General features: G+C 38.5%; 1 protein-coding gene and 1 non-coding gene across 2 annotated transcripts in view; both read left to right on the top strand.

The window, feature by feature from the left end:
* Svep1 (sushi, von Willebrand factor type A, EGF and pentraxin domain containing 1) overlaps positions 1 to 17,401 on the top strand; it is a 152,536-nt gene that overhangs the window by 38,939 nt on the left and 96,196 nt on the right. Inside the window, exons 4-5 of the mRNA XM_090330416.1 lie at positions 6,788 to 6,946; positions 9,041 to 9,220. Coding sequence (XP_090186542.1) covers positions 6,788 to 6,946; positions 9,041 to 9,220 — 339 coding nt within the window. The remainder of the gene's footprint in view (positions 1 to 6,787; positions 6,947 to 9,040; positions 9,221 to 17,401) is intronic.
* On the top strand, positions 7,217 to 7,323 carry LOC150065768 (U6 spliceosomal RNA). Its single transcript, XR_016535038.1, has one exon. It is a non-coding gene; the product is annotated as a U6 spliceosomal RNA (small nuclear RNA).

The raw sequence follows: 17,401 nt of genomic DNA, 5'->3' as shown, positions 1-17,401 counted from the left end.
GTGTTTGTTTTGGATAGACTTAGGATCTATCATCACCCTGGCCAAGTTGGAAAAGGTGCTGGCATTTGCAACATGGCATCCTGCAGTTTTGTTGCCATGTGCTATTATGGTGGCATACAGGGTTCAGATTTTCAATTCTGTCCAAGTAATCTGCACTCTAGCCAAATGAGCTAAGCAGTCACAGGAAGAGTGGCAAGGCGCCAATGCATTCCACACATGCTCTGCTGAGATGACTTCAGGGTGATTGAACGTCTCATCAGATTCCCCAAGGAAAATAGAATATCAGAGATACAAGTTGCTAATAAAAAGAAGATCCCATATGGACATACTAGAGTTCTTGTCCTGACTCATTATGGTGAAATTTCATCCTCCCTAGGGCAGTGAATCGCCAAGCTCAAAATAATCCATCACAACAATGGTTGTGACAGATTCCTTATCCAGAACAAATATGTCTAGTTGAAAAGAAGCATGATGTTGTAATGATACAGAGCCTTTCTCTGGGGGCTTATATATTAGGTGCAGCAGAAATGAAGGCTTTGGAATTATACAACTACATGAGCTGCCATGATATTCTACCTAATTGGACTCCATGAGAATTATTTAGTACACTGCCAAATGCAGCTCCTATCCTGGTCTAAAACTGTGTGTGTGTGTGTGTGTGTGTGTGTGTGTGTGTGTGTGTGTGTGTGTTGATGCATATATGCACATATGGTACTGGAATTTGAACTCAGGGACTTCTATTTGGTATATATATATATATATATTCATTCTACCACTTCAGTCGTACCTTAACTCTATTTAGCTTTAATTCTTTTTTTGGACATGGCATTGACTGTACTTCCCAGGAATACATGCCAGGCTGAACTATAAATTTTAAACTACTCATTAACCTTTAGCGATGAATTGTCCCCCCAAAAAAGAGCTTAATAGTTACCCTGGTTTTTCTCAAGTTACTCTTAGCTTATGTATAAGAAAGAATTTTGCAAAATGTGAGGTAACTAGATAGTATCCATTATTAATAGTAGCTCAAATAATTATTTAAGAAGTTGCTATTTAATGGGCCAGGTAGATTGGAGAGATAGGGACCCTCTTGTCTGTTCTAAATTCTAAACTGGATAGTGGTGTTTTAAGTGATTTCAGTCAAAGTATTGCATGTCAGCTGGAGAAAAAAAAATCTAATGATAACACAATATGAAAACGTCCAGAGTCATACTTCCAGTAATAGTTACTGTTTCTGAAAAGAGAAAGTGCTTATTTTAATGACCAAATGGGCAGTTAAGAAATAATATTTGGTGTGTTTCCAGGAAGGAAATGTCTCATTTAAAACATTTTTTAACTCCCATAGACCTTTACCAAGACTTGTGAAACTAGTTCAGACCACAGCATTATCTCATCCTTTCAACTTCTGCTTGGTTTTCTATAAGAGATTGTCCCCCTGGGAATCCACCTCTCCCTCTAAAATTGTGCAATGCTTTTAATAAGGTCTGTTTTCCATTAGGGGTATGAATTTCACAATGTATTTCCAAATGTACTTTGGGATATTTTTATCCCAAACACTATTCTCTACTTACTGTTATAAACCCTTGATTATTAAAAAAATTTTGGAAAAAGTAATTTTAATATTTAAAATAGTATTTTAATCACATATAAAATCTGTAGCTAGAATCTGGCCCCTTGTATGGACATTGTTCTTGGTTACTCTATAGTAATATGCTATTTATGGAATCATCACATGTTAGTTTTGGAATGATCATAGTTATGGTTAGTTGTAATTTCTATATACTGTAACAAAAGGAAAGAAATTTATTTGCCAGTAACTCCATACCTGGTTAGTGTAGAGGCCAAGATTATAAGTCATTGTGTAATGCCCTTTCACCATTGTTACTCTTTCTGACGTTGGTACTGTTCCTACCCAGGCTCCCCAAACACACTCCAGCAGAGCTTGGGGTTTGGGGGTGGGGAGTTGCCTTTATTTTATGGTCTACCTACAGCCCAGGCAATGGGATTAACAGTGGCAGGATCAAATAATTGACACTTAGAACTTACAGGAGCAAGTAGCACACCCAGAGAATGAGACAAGTTCCCCTTACATCCAGTACCATAGGCCCCAGACAGGAGACAACAGTGATTTGCTTGCTTTGGGTGCCCAGAAGAGAAGACAGCCCCACCTTTTCCAAGAATCTGGGGAAGCTGTGAGCAGCAAGAGTCTGGAAGAACAGTGGATACACTCAGAGACAGGGAAACTCATGCAAACTAAAACATGAAATGGAGGACAAGAAAGGAAATGAAAAGGGAAAAGGCAGTATTTACCAAATTTGAAAGCATCTATTTGGCACAGCTAGCTTGGGGAAATGTAATTGTTTCCTTTATGGTTGAGAAAATGAAAAGTTGGGACATTATTCTAACATTCTCTTGAATATCAAACTGCCTGCTAGGTATTGTTGCTTTAATCCATATTATTTCAATGACTGTTCACCAAAAGAGAGGGGGGGGGTGTGGGGAATGCACATGGCTGTTGTTACAACTGTGCTACCCAGAAATGAAGTGAATCTTTCAGAATTGCTCAAACTCCCAAGTTTAATGAAATGTGACATTGCAGGGGACAGGGGTGGTGCATTAGGTACTGGCTGACTATAAAGCAACTCTCAGTAGACTGTACAATTCACTGGCTGATTGTAGGTGACAGAGGAAGGAAGGTTACAAACAGATGTACTCTTCTCTGGACAATCACATTGAAATAGAGTGTGGGTGGAAATGGATTTGATTGAAGGGTAGAAAGACAAAAGGGCTAGTAAGGAGGAAAAAGGTGAGATGGTCTCAGCTGAGACAAGAGTCATGCCCAAGGAGCAGGGAAGAGGGAATTACAGGACCCTGGGCAGTTCAAATCAGAGAACATGGGTTGCATTTGATTGCTGAAGGAAATACAGGAGAAAGGAGAACTAATGCTATGAAATGAAACAGAGGATTTGAGAAAACATGTCTGTTTTCCAAAAGAGGCTGCACAATCAGATTAGGTTTGCTTTTACCCAATAAAAATAACCCCCAAATCATCAGCATTGAACCATGAATATGTATGATATCTATGCAAAACCTTAGAGATCATTCTCAGGTATGATTGTAAGCCAAATCGAATCACTAAACTCAGGGTTTGGGGCCTTCTAGGCTGGTCCTCTAACTCTTGAACCATTCTCGTAGCATTTCTGTTCTGATTATTTTTGAAATTGGGTCTTATATTTTGCCCAGGGCTGGCCTGAATATTGATCTTTCTATTTATGATTTCCACTGTATCTAACATGGCAAATATGAGCCACCACTTCTTGCTGTTTTTGTTGATAGGGAATCTGGAAGACTTTTCATGTGGGCTATCTTAGAATCCTATTCCTCCCAAACTCAGTTTCTCATATAGCTTGGGTGATAGGCACATACTACTGCATGCAGCTATTGGTTGAGAGAGTATCTCATGAAGCTCTCCTCCGCCTCCCCCCCACAAAAGCTGGTCTTGAACTGTGATTCTTTCAATCCCTCCTTCCCAAGAAGTTAGGATTACAGTGCCCTGCTGAAAATGTGCTTTTTTTTTAAGATGAATTACAAAATGATTTTCCATGTCAAGAATTACATTGTTTCTGGCTAGTATTCCATGGGATAGATATGTAACAGGAATTTAGCAAATCTTCTCTTTGTGAACATTTTTTTTGCCTGTCCTAGACTTTGAGCACTGTCCTTAGGCTTTCTCAAGGCTAGAGCTCTACCACTTGAGCCACAACACCACTTGTTTTGTTTTGTTTTTTTCTATATATGTGGTATGAAGAAATCGAACGCCGGTCTTTGTGCTTGCTAGGCAAGCACTATACAACCAGGCCAAACTCCCGGCCCCTAACATTTTCTGTTGTCTTCAGTGTTGAACAATGAAAAATAATAATTCTGAAGGAGAAAGCTCTGAGATGTCTTTAGTTCCTTCCCTTTGGTTAACCTACAGAAAGAAGCTTCACAACCTTCCACAGAGCAGGAAACAGTCTGTTTTCCCATGTCCTTGCTAGTACTGCATATTAACATTTTTAATGTAATTTTTTAAAAGCCATTATCTTTTTTATGTCTTGAATAAATGTAACAAGCTTATTGATTATTGATTTTCTAAATATCTTCTTTGGGAAATTTCTAACTTGTTCTCTGTCAACTTTTCTATTGGAATACTGATATCTTTCTCATGTCTTCCAAAAAGTCCTTGACATATTTTGTTTCTCATTTAGAAAATCATTATAGATAGATAGATAGATATAATCCTATAAATATTGCATCTTTCTAAATAGAACCAAGAATTGTAGAAGTGTGGTTATTGTCCAAATTAATGTATCATGTTATGAATCTTATTTCTTTCTTTATTTTTGCCAGTCCTGGGCCTTAAACTCAGAGTCTAAGCACTGGCCTTGGGCTTTCTCAAGGCTAGCATTCTACCGCTTGAGCCACAGCACCACTTCAGCTTTTTTTTTCAATGTATGTGGTACTGAGGAATCAAACCCAGGTCTTTGTGCATGCTAGGCAAGCACTCTACCACTAGGCCAGACTTCTAGCCCCATAAATATTATTTCTTTTTTTTAGATTTTTATTGTAATTAATAGAAGGGTTACATTATGTTCACCAGATAGAAGGTGCATTACTTCACAAACATTGATACCCTTTCTCATGACATGGTCCCCATTTCCCTCCCCCGACTCATCTTGATTTCCCCCCTTCCCTATCCAATTTCAAATAACCAGTTAAGCACATATAAAATATATCAGATAATAAGGTGAAATATTGTAACAATATGAGATAACCAAGGAATAGCAAAAGAGATGAGAGATAACATAGTACATTAAGGACAACAATCACTCATTATATGGCTTTTGTTTCCTTCTGTAGTTTTAGTATATAGCTTAGTTTTAGTATACTGCTTAATTTTAGCTTTAACATTCAAGACCTGGATTTTGTATGCAGCATATACAGTAGTAGTAAAGAACAAGTTTCTGAATCCCAGCCACCTGGGTTCAAATCCCCACCCTGGTGCTTTTTTGATCCTGCAGTGTTGACAAGGCTTTTCAGCCTCTTAAAGACTTTTCAGCTTGAAGTGGCATTATTATAATAGCTACTTCATAGATTATGAAGGAGATTGAAAAGATGATATTTATAAAGTATCTAAAATAATGCCTGGAGAGGTGGGAGTTTGGCCTAGTGGTAGAGTGCTTGCCTAGTATGCACGAAGACCCAGGTTCGATTCCTTGGTACCACATACAAAGAAAAAAAAAAGCCAGAAGGGTGCTGTGGCTCAAGTGATAGTGCTCCAACCTTGAGAAAACCCAAGGACAGTGCTCAGGCCCTGAACCCAAGCCCAGGACTGGCAAAAAAAATCATAATCATAATCCCTGCAACATAGTAAATGCCATTTAAACCTATAGCTCGGTTTAAGAATTCTGTCAATGTATGTGAATTAATGCACCTTCTATCTGGCAAATATCATGTAACCCTTTTATTAATTACAATAAAAATATATTTAAAAAAGAATTCTGTCAAATGCAGTCATCATATTCAAAGTACATATGTAAAACTGGAACTAGTAAAAATTAAGGGGATGAGTAAGATGGAGAGACCTGGGGGAGGAAGGGGGAGCTATGACAGAGGTGACATTAATTGAGCTGCCTTGTACTCCTGTACTCATATGTTGAGTTGAAATCCCCTTTGTACAACTACTTAAAGATAATTTATAAATATTTTGTCATCCACTGAACTTACTTTATTTTTTAATTGAATTCATGTTTAATAATTACAGGCACTGTGCCCCCCTTCCCCCCTGCCCAGGCAGCCGCAGGGGTGGTGCAGGGTGAACTTACTTTAGTCAGCAAGTCTAAGCTTCATCTTCTCCTCATTACAACAGATATAATGATACTAATAACATTCATTTGTATATAGATATTAATAACATTGAATGTTATTCATTAACATACGAGGAAAGAATGACAAAGGTTATATAAAACATCAAACATATCTTCCCATGCCTCGGTTGCTACTCTTTTTTAATAATCTAATGCATCTTAGTACGCCACTGCATTTAATTGGCTTTATTGAGCAAGCAAGTCCCTTCAGCTCCTTTATTAGTGATTAAATCTCTTAATTTTGAGTTGTTTTACAGATATGTTACTCCCAAAGGATGAAGTTACAAATTCAAAGCCACATTGTCAGTACAGAGGGACGATTTGAAGCAATGTCAATTAAATTCTGCTTTTAGTCTTTTTCTTCTTCTGTGAGCCTGGGAAAAGCAAAAGTCTTAATTTTTTTTCTTCAAAGGGTCTATTTTCCAAGAGTTGGATTATTTCCCTCAAGCCCTTCAATTTCTTCTCATTCTTTCTGAAGGGCTTTGAATGAAAACAATGGCTAAGAGCCTTTTGCATATCTGACATGAGTCTGTACTGGAAGTACTGGGGTCTCAGGGCCCTGTCCACACGGGACAGGGATGGAAGAGATTAAATATGGAAAGCATAATAGTATCTGCTGAGAATCAGTGATTTCTCCAGTCTCAATGTCTATTGCTATTTTGATTTTTTTTTTTACTAATCAGTCCTGCTGTACTGTGTAACAGAAACTGTGAGCATTTATAACTTGCCTATAACAATGTCACTCTTAAAAAAAATGTTGCTCTCCTTGCTCAAATTATATTGTTATTTCTACACAGAAGCTATTGTTTGGCTCTTTCCCCCCCTACTTAGTTTCAAACATTTTGGCAACTTGCTTGATGTGACTGTTTGTCTGCCCACAGCTTGCCCGTCAGGGACCTACAAGCCTGAACCTTTGCCAGGAGGAATCAGCACGTGTATTTCATGTCCTGATGAAAATCACACCTCTCCACCTGGAAGCACAGCCCTTGAAGACTGTGTGTGCAAGGAGGGGTACCGGGCATCCGAGGGGATGTGCCAAGGTAAGTCTCCTGCCATTGGCAGACTGGAAATAGAAGCACTGATTTCTTTCTTTTTTTTTTTAGAAGCACTGATTTCTAAGATAGAAAAAAATGTGTTTCCATCCAATTCATTTGGAATGCTTTTTATTATCCCTTTCTCCAGTCATTAAGTATAGGTTGCTTTTATAATGTCCTAACTCTTTTTTCCCACTAAACACATATCTTGCTCCAAAACACTGAATAACATACCATGAAAATATAAAGAATTAGTACTTTAAAAAAAAAACTCAAGTGCTCCCTTCGGCAGCACATATACTAAAATTGGAAAGATACAGAGAAGATTAGCATGGCCCCTGCACAAGGATGATACGCAAATTCGTGAAGCGTTCCATATTTTTTAAGATGTATCTCTGCCTGTTCCTCAAAAGACTAAACATAGAGCTCCCCTATGACCCAGCAGTTCCACTACTTGGCATTTACCCAATCATCCAGAAAGAAGGACATACTAAATCCACCAGCACAACAATGTTCATTGCAGCACTATTTACCATAGCAAAGATATGGAACCAACCTAGATGTCCCTCAGTTGATGAGTGGATCAACAAGATGTGGTATTTGTACACAGGGAATTCTATGCTGCTGTCAGAAAGAACAACATTGCCCAATTTGTTAGGAAATGGAAAGACGTAGAAAAAATCATATTAAGTGAGTAAGCCAGACTCAAAGGAACACAGGCTCAATGGTTTCCCTCATTTGTCATAATCAGTAGAAACCTTGGGCTCTCCTAGCAGAGATTTGCAATAGAGCAAAACCTTGATACAAAAGGCCATATAGTATGACGCTAAATGAAAGGATCTCTAGGATATAGAAACATAAGCCATATAATGAATGATTGTTGTCCTTAAGGTACTATGTTATCTCTGATCTCTTTTGCTGTCCCTTGGTTATCTCATATTGTTACAGTATCTCACTTTGTTACCTGATATATCAGATATATTTGTATCTGGTTACTTGAAATTGGATAGGGAAGGGGGGAAAACAAGATGAGGGATGAGGGAAATGGGGACCAAGACAGGTTGAAGGTTATAAGTGTATGTGAATTAATGTACTTCTGTCTGGCAAATATCATGTAACCCTTCTATTAATTACAATAAAAATATATGAAAAAAAGATGTATCTCTGCCTATAAAAAGTATTAAATGAGGAGCCAGGAGTGTGGCCTAGTGGTAGAGTGCTTTCTTAGCATGCGCAAAGACCTGGGTTTGATTTCACAGTATCACAGACATAGAAAAAGCCAGAGGTGGTACTGAGGCTCAAGTGGTAGAGCTCTCACCTTGAGAAAATCCAAGGACAGTGCTCAGGACCTGAGGTCAACCCCAGGACTGGCAAAAATATTATTAAAGAAAATATTTGACATGTACCACACAAGGGAAAGGCTTTGTTTTACTAGATAAAAACCTTTAATAAACTGCTGACTGGCACTTCAAAATGAAAACATCTAAATATAAAACATTTTTGTCTGGAAACATTAAAGACAAGGGCTTAATTGATACACATTTTTCTAGGCGATTTTTTTTTAGAGTCTACCTGTGAGTCCTAACATAATCTTTTTTTAATCCTAATTTTTTTTATTGGTGGGTAATGTATAGAGGGGTTATAGTTATACTTGCCAGGTAGTAGGTGCATCATACATATATATACATATATATATATGTATGTATATATATGTGTAGAATGCTTGTAATTTCTACAGAACAAAATGTAATTGGCTCTGCACTTGTTTTCATATATAAAGCCCTAAGTTTGTCCTAGTGATAAAGTGCTTGCCTAGCATGCTCAAAGACCTGGGTTTGATTCCATGGTACCACATACATAGTAAAAAGACTCAAGAGGTGCTGTGGCTCAAGTGGTAGAGTGCTAGCCTTGAGAAAGACCAAGTGCTCAGGCCCTGGGTTCACATCCCAGGACTGGCAAAAAAAAAAAGAAGAATTCAAATATTGTCACTGGGAAAGCAGTGGGGAATGGAGATGTATGTATTGCCTGTTCTCATAAACAAATGGAAAAGGATGCTGACTCACAGACAAAGGCTGATTTTCCTTCTGTATTTTATGTTAGCTGTCTACTGTCCTGTGCTAAAGCCTCCTGAAAATGGCTACTTTATCCAAAACACTTGCAAGAACCACTTCAATGCAGCCTGTGGGGTCCGGTGTCGCCCTGGATTTGACCTCGTGGGAAGCAGCATCCTTTTGTGTCTACCCAATGGTCTGTGGTCTGGGTCAGAGAGCTCCTGCAGAGGTATGCCAGCTGCCAGTTCCGTTGTGTATAGACTGCCTTGCTTAACTTTCTTGATTTAAAGTGTAATGGGCCCAGTCAGTTCTTTGTTTCTTTTATTTCATATAGCATGGACCACACAAAGGAAAAAAATCACAAGTTTGAATTTAAAACTGCTAAATCCAATGGCTACATCATCATAACCTATGCCTTTCATATTTCTTTGATGAGCAAGTGAAGAAAAGGCCTCCCTACAGAATAAATAGAGAGGTTCTGAAAATCTCAGACTTCCAAGGACACTAAGCTAAGGGGCCAATTTTGGAACAATTAACTTGGAGGGGGGCACTCTATGCCAACTGTGACCCACAGGGCTTGGAGAACCCACAGCAGGGCCCTGCTCAACAGAAGCATTTTTGCCAGTCCTGGGCCTTTAACTCAGGACCTGAGCACTGTCCTTGGGCTTTCTCAAGGTTAGAACTCTACTAGTTGAGCCACAGCACCATTTCTGGCTTTTTTTCTATGTATATGGTACTGATGAATCGAACCCAGGTCTTCGTGCATGTTAGGCAAGCACTCTACCACTAGGCCAAACTCCGGGCCCCTAATCACGCTGCATTTGTTTGGCTGTCTCCTGGGGTGGACCATATGCTACAGAAAGCTTTTCATCTGCTGGAATGAGATCTCAAGACACCCAGCCAGCCCAGTGGGAAAGGTGTATCACAGCCATCATGCAGCTCCAACCTCTCTAGCTTTACCTGGGATAGAAAGGAAAGGCTTCCTAAGAAAAGGTCAGAAGGGAACCAGCCAAGGATCCCTGCGTGTGAAGCTAGCTTCTCAGAAAGGTGTGAGACCTGAGTATATGGGAAAATGGTTTCTTTTTTTTTTTTTAAGTTCGAATTTAGCTGGGTATCTTGTTTGCTTTGTTTCTTGTTAAACTCTCACCACAAACTGTGAGCGATACTTTTCGGCTACAACATTGGTTCCTCTAAGATGCCACAAGTCATTCAGCTCACTGGATAAAAGAATTCTATCTTCTGGTCTTTTCTTGGCTTCATACCTACAAGGAAACTCAGCTACTAACCACTCCAATTAAATGTTTATCAGCTGTCAGTACAAAACCCACCAAGAAATAGTCAATTGTCTAAGTCAGATCCCAATCTAAACTTTCATCTATGCTTATAAAATAAAGAAACCAAGAAGAAACTAGAGAATTAACCCACTGAACAAAGAAGATTGGACAAGACAAGGGTAGAAAATGAAATCACAATGATGCAAGGACAATTTGGGGGCTAAGGGAACAAGCCAGTTTCTTAGAGATGAGAGATGAGGACCATGGACAATAAATGAAAAAAAATAATAACATTTAAACAAACACCTCTAGAAAATCATCCGAAAATAAAGCAAAAAAAAATCAGAGGTAACACAGAATTCCCAAAGAATAAAGTAACATAAGAATAATCACAGATGAGTCGGGAGTTTAGCCTAGTGGTAGAGTGTTTGCCTAGCATGCACGAGGACCTGGGTTTGATTCCTCAGTACCACATACATAGAAAAAAAAAAAAAGCCAGAAATGGTGCTGTGGCTCAAGTGGTAGAGCTCTAGCCTTGAGAAAGCCCAAGGACAGTGTCCAGACCCTGAGTTCAAGGCCCAGGACTGGCAAAAAAAAATTTTTTTAAAGAATAATCACAGAAAATACTTCTTATATTATGGATTCAGAGAGAGAATGGAATACTGAGGAAGCAGTAAGATCAGAGTACATCCCAAGCTGAAATCTGGAAAAGAAATATGTGCAACTGAAATCTTCCATGTTCCATTTAAAGTCACTTAAGTGAGTGCCAAAAAATTATTAAAAACAGATCCCTGTCTGGAAATAATCTTAGTGAAATTTTGGAATGCCCTGGAAAAATAGAAAATGATATCTGTCTCATTGTTAGAAATAACATTACCTACAAAGGGAAGAAAATCTGACTAACCTTTAGGGCATGAATTAAACATTTTCCATGTTGGAAGATAAGAGTATATTTCTAGGATTCTGAGGGGAGGTAATTAGATCCTAGATTTCCAGTGTTGGGTAAACTACTATTTATATTCACAAACAAAGCTGTGTTCAGTCTCCATGCTGGTCCCTGGGCCGGCGTAAAGCTCAGTGGTATATGCTCACCTAGCATGCAGAATCCCTTGTCCCATTCCCAACCCGGAGACAAAAATATCAAGTGGGGAAAAACTACATTGCATGTCAGAGAAAATTAAAGCCTCTAAAATATATTTCTAGCCAGGCACCAGCTTACACCGGTAATCCTAACTACTCAGAAGGCTGAGATTTGAGGATTGCAGTCCGAAGCCAGCCCTGACAGAAAGTCCATCAGACTTCTACCTCCAATTAACCTTCTGGGAAATTGGAAGTGGCACTGTGGCTCCAAGTGATATAGCACAAGCCTTGAACAAATTGCTCAGAGCCAGCACCCAGGCCCTACGAGTTCATGTAAAACTTCTACATTTTCTTTCAGATACCTCAGGGGAGGCAGGGGGAGAGCATAACATTTAAGAGCCCACTAATTAAGAATGGCAAGCAGGATCGACTGACCCTCCCCTTGGGTGATGACCAGCCCCTCCCTCTACGACCCCCACAGTTCAACACCAAAGCTTGTATCATAAAGCCATAAAAATGTAAGACCTTGGCTTTACACTAAAGCCACCAAAATGCATGTGCCCCTCAGGAAGCCAGCCACTTGCCAGCTTCGCTCCCATTGCCCTGCCTTTGATCTTGGATCTCATAAAACCTCCACTGTTGCCAACCTCAGCCTGAGGGCCAGGCCTCTGTGTGTGCATCATAGGCTCGTCCTCTCTTGTGCCAGCTGCCACGCTGTGTAAACCAGGCTCAGACAGGAAGTGTAGTTGCCAGGTGTGTTGTAGGATAAGTGATTTGTTTGGGGAATCTGACCTCACATCATTTTGGAAGGAGCTTGAAACAAAGGAGATGATGGAGGGACCAAGGCATTGCTGACAACTCAATCTCAGATCCTACACTTGTCCAACTGTAGAATCTTAAAGGAGAGACTTGGATGACTTAAGTGATCTGTGTAGCCCCACATATCACAGTGACACTGCAGCCTGAATAAACATGGCCACAGTTGTCAGTGGGATCCATCACCAGTAGAAACATGAAATAAAAGCACGCAAGGGCAAAGTAGAAGGCACTGATCTACAAAAACCACTGGCTTTGTTTCTGTCTTCTCAAATCAAGTGCAAGTCCCTCTTTTGACCAGCCCTAACTTGGGACCACAGGAAGGGATTCTGGCAAACAAATTTCTCATCTTAACCAACTTGTCACAAATCATTACACCTGGCCAGCCATGGCAGTGCATGCCTGTAATTGTAGCATTCAGAAGGCACAGGAAAGAGGATCATGAGTTTGTGATTACCTGGCTTAACACAGGGAGTTACAGGCCAGCCTTGGCTACATAGTAAGTTCAAGGTTAGTCTGGGTTACATAGTGAGACCATGTCTTAAAAAACCAGAGGGAAAAAACTCACTTCTATTGTTCATGAACTTGTCACTTCAGCTAGATTATGAATGTAGGGTAGCCCAACAATGTATGTTTTCTTCTCAATCCTTTAAGACTGGCGAATGAAGGAAATATGGAATTAATATAATGAAGACATAATAAATATGTGCATGATGTCCTGCTCTTGTGTCATCTCATTAAAAAGTATGCTTAGGGCTGGAGTTTAGCCTAGTGGTCGAGTGCTTGCCTAACATGCACAAAGACCCCAATTTGATTCCTCAGTACCATATACATAGAAAAAACTCAAAAGTGGTGCTGTGGCTCAAAGGGTAGCACCCTAGCCTTAAGAAAGCCCAAGGACAGTGCTCAGACCCTGAATTCAAGGGCCAGGACTGGCAAAAAAAAAAGCATGCTTATTCTCTTTTGTGTAATTTGACTTGCTATTCTAACATTTTAATCATAGTAGGAAAGATGTTAAGTGGACCTACGGCATCAGTAGCGTTGTCTGTCCTAAATGCAGATATTCAGGGGCTTCTCTTGCTATATCTTTAGTGGCTATGGATTTAATACCTTGAGATATTGTTCTATGAAGTATAATCCATTTTCACCAAATGTAAAACACTTTTCTTCATATATTAACATCTCAAAAACTGGAATTCCTTATTGGATCTTTATTCTTCTGACTTTTTGCTGGTTGTAAAGGAATGATAAATGTTTCCCTTGTTTAGTAGTTAAACATAGAACTACTCTTTTTGGAATGTTTTTGTATTGAAACCTAATAAAACTTTTAACACATTAAAAAAAACCCATGGGCAATAAATCGTTTTGTAAGTATTATCATTGTTTTAATGGTGACCCATAAAATTGGTATGTCTTAAACTGGGGCATCTGGGGTTCCATAAAATATAATAATTGGAAAAAAGTATAATAATTGGGTGGGATTCATTTCTCTTTCTGAGAGAGTAGTTGGGAGAACATTGCATTTTAAAGGTCTTATTTCATTATAAGATCAGAATAACTTTAATCACATTATATTTGGCAAAAATATTTGTAAGATTGAATTAGGAAGGGAAGATCAACAGAAATGCAAAGCATTTAAAAAACTCTGTTACTTAGTTAATGTTTTTGTCACGTTGAGTAGCAATTGTTAGACTAGATTTCCCTAGGTATGCTCCACAAAGCACTTGAATCATTTTCAATTTTATTTAAATTATGCATTTTTCTAAGCCCATAAGGATTCTTTCATGGTTTCTGAATGATAATTATATAACACAGCAAGATCATAGTAAATTAAATTTTGTGATATTATATTCTTTCCAAAAAAAAAGCTCAACAAAAGACAGTTTGCATTTATTTTCTGCATTGGAGGCTATCACAATTTGGAGATTAATAGGAAGTGTATCTAGAAAAAAAACTGATTAAGTTGAATATAAGAAATAAGTGGGTTCCTATTGAAAAATAATAAATGATTGTTCGTGAATTTAAAAAAGTATATTGGGGCCGGGAGTTTGGCCTAGTGGTAGAGTGCTTGCTTAGCATGCATGAAGACCAGGGTTCTATTCCTCGGTATCACATGCAAAAAAAAATTTTTTTAATAAAATAAAAATACTGTATGATGTTAAACTTCTTAAATAAATAGGAGTGATTACACATTTGCTTTGTTTTCCCCAAAGAGCAATTTAAAAGTTTATTAAAACCAGCATTTGGGAAGCAATATAATTTGCATCTGTCAGAGGTGCCAGTCCTAATTTATTATCAGTACTCCTGGGAGATGCAAATGCAAATTGCAAATACAATTTGCCTTGGGTTTGGCAAGCACAGTGACTTTTTAAATTTTTGCTGAAGCTAAAAACAATTGTTTCCCAAGTTTATACATGTGGATAATAAAACTCTCATCTGATTCCCTTCTTAAGCTAACCTAGCTCATTACATTGCCCTACAGAGGATGCACACCTTCAATAAAAGTCAAGATTTAAAAGGCAAAGGAGTCTGACTTATTTTTTACTTCATCCCAGGAATAGCATAGGCTAAGGTTTATCATTTTTATCATGTTCTTTCTGATATGATTCTTTAATTTTCTTGAGAAATCAATTTTCTCAGTGTAATTAACACTAAGCTTATTTTTAATTTACTCAATGTTTATGCTGTACCAAGCTACATAATTTGAATGAATACCTATAGAAAAAAATCTATCAGTAACTTCAGTTGACTATGAACTTCACTGTGTGTGTGTGTGTGTGTGTGTGTGTGTGTGTGTATAACAGTCAGCAATCGGTAAACGTTTATGAACAAGATGTTTAGAACTCAAGAACATGTTTGGGATTTGGAGTGAGAAATACAACTCCTCTTTTATGTATTTACAAATTTTTATAGGAGGATTAGATAGATAGATAGATAGATAGAGTCATAGTAAACTTAAATTACTGATAGAATTTATTCTATAAGGATCTATTCAAATTATATAACTTGGTAGAGTGTTGAGAGTAAACTGGATTTTTCTCTTTTGTAGGGATTTTTGTTATTGTTTATACAGTATTTGACACTTGTGCAGTGCCAGCTACCAAAATCTGGCACACACCCAGGATCCCAATACACAGGAGGCTAATACGGAATTCTGGACTAGACTACATAGCAGGACCTTGTCTCAAAATAATCACACCTCAAATTAATATCTCTGCCCACCTGTTAGCATATGTTCCTGATAGCAATGTACATGCCTATCTGATAGAAAAGATACATTTTCTATGGTCTAAATAGCATCTCATTCTCTTTATTCCTCCCTCTTCTTATTTTTTTTAACTTTTATCACTTTTTTTGCCAGTCTAAACAGCATCTCCTTCTCTTTGTTCCTCCCTTCCTCTTTTTTTTTTACTTTTTTTTTTTTTTTGCCAGTCCTAGGGCTTGAGGACAGGGCCTTAGCACTCTCTCTAAGCTTCTTTTGCTCAGGGCTACTCTATTTGAGCCACAGCTTCACTTTCAGCTTTTTCTATGTATTCAATACCAAGGAATTGATCCCAGGGCTTCATGCATCAAGCACTCTACCACTAGGCCACACTCCAGGCCCCCCTCTTTTTTATTTTTACTTGCCCCTTCTTCCTGTCAAAAGACAAAATTACCACAAATTTAATTAGATATTCAATTGACTTTTATTTGCCATTCATTTTTCTTTTTCTTTTTTTATTGTTGGGATAAATGTATAGAGGGATTACAGTTACATTTGTCAGGTAGTAGGTACATTACTTCTCATACATTGGAACCCCCTCTCCTGGTTTTGTCTCCCTTTCCCTTCCCCACCCCTTCCCAAACATCTTGTTCACCTCCCCTTTCCCATTCCTCTTTCAAATAAACAAACATTATATATATATATATATATATATATCAGGTAAAAAAGTCAGATACAGTAACAATATGAAATTAACAATAAGGGCAAAAAAAGAGAAATAACATTACTATGTTATTAAGAACAACAATCATACAAGATTTGTAATTCATTTTTCAAGGAAGCCTCCATTCTATAGAGTGAGCTCACTGTATAAATTCTATTTTACTGAGGATAAGGAAAACAGAACAGGAGGGAGAAAACACCTGATTGATTGACATCCATTTATTTCAGGCTAGTTTTTATTTTTCTGGTTAGGGTTGAGACAGGAGTGAATTTCTTAATGATCAAACTTGAATAGAATTTCCTGTTTCCAGGAGAAAAAAAATGGTCTGTTGGAGGAATCTATTTTGTTCCTTAAAATATGTTTGGTTATGTGGTATTTTACATAGCATGATACCATAAAGAAGCTGGAGGTTTTCAAGAGGCAGAAAAGAAGAGAGAATGATCTTAGAATGCAATAAGGAGCAGTTAAGATGCTTCCCTCACTTCTGTGGCCTTTATGGTCTGTAGGAGATTAGGGTAAAAAGAAGAATTTCAAAATAGTATTTTGGAACATTGATCCATTTTTCAGGAGCAAATATAAGCGACAGTAGGTTTAGATTCGGGTCCCAAATGTGTGGACTAACTCCAGTAGGAAAGGAGTGATCCTTGAGGTTTGGGTCTTCCAACAAGATTTTCATCAACAAATATGATAGGACATGATAGGGTTCATTAAAATGACCTTGAAAACATGGTGTGGGCTTTGGTGAGCCCATAGTGAGGGAATCTTGATAGGAGAATTCAGAGCCCATATACCATTTGGTTTTTGTTGTTGTTGTTGTTGTTGGTCATGGAACTTGAACTCTGGGCCTGGGTGCTGTCCCTGAGCTCTTCAGCTCCACTTCTGGCTTTTTTCTTTTTCTTTTTTTTTTTTGCCAGTCCTGGGCTTGAGCTCAGGGCCTGAGCACTGTCCTTGGACTTTCTCAAGGCTAGAGCTCTACCACTTGAGCTTCAGCACCACTTCTGGCTTTTTGTCTATGTATGTGGTGCCAAGGAATCAAACCCGGGTCTTCATGCATGCTAGGCAAGCACTCTACCACTAGGCCAAACTCCCTCCCCCCCCCCATATACCATTTGTAAGCATGTACGGGAAGGAGATGTAGTTTCTCTTAGCCTCTGGTGGCCTCTCTGATGTAGTAGTGTTGAGGATAAAGGATCTGAGTTAGTGAAACTGGGAAAATTCTTGTATCTAGACACCATGTGGAACTGCTCCAGTTTGTAGCACTGAGATTGGCTGGGGAATGGGGGCATTCGTGAAGATCCTTCTGACCACTTTCTC

This window comes from Megascapheus bottae, chromosome 3 (assembly GCF_031878675.1).
Source record: "Megascapheus bottae isolate mThoBot1 chromosome 3, mThoBot2.hap1, whole genome shotgun sequence".
Classification (NCBI taxonomy): Eukaryota; Metazoa; Chordata; class Mammalia; order Rodentia; family Geomyidae; genus Megascapheus; species Megascapheus bottae.
This window is presented reverse-complemented; position numbering and strand designations above follow the sequence as displayed.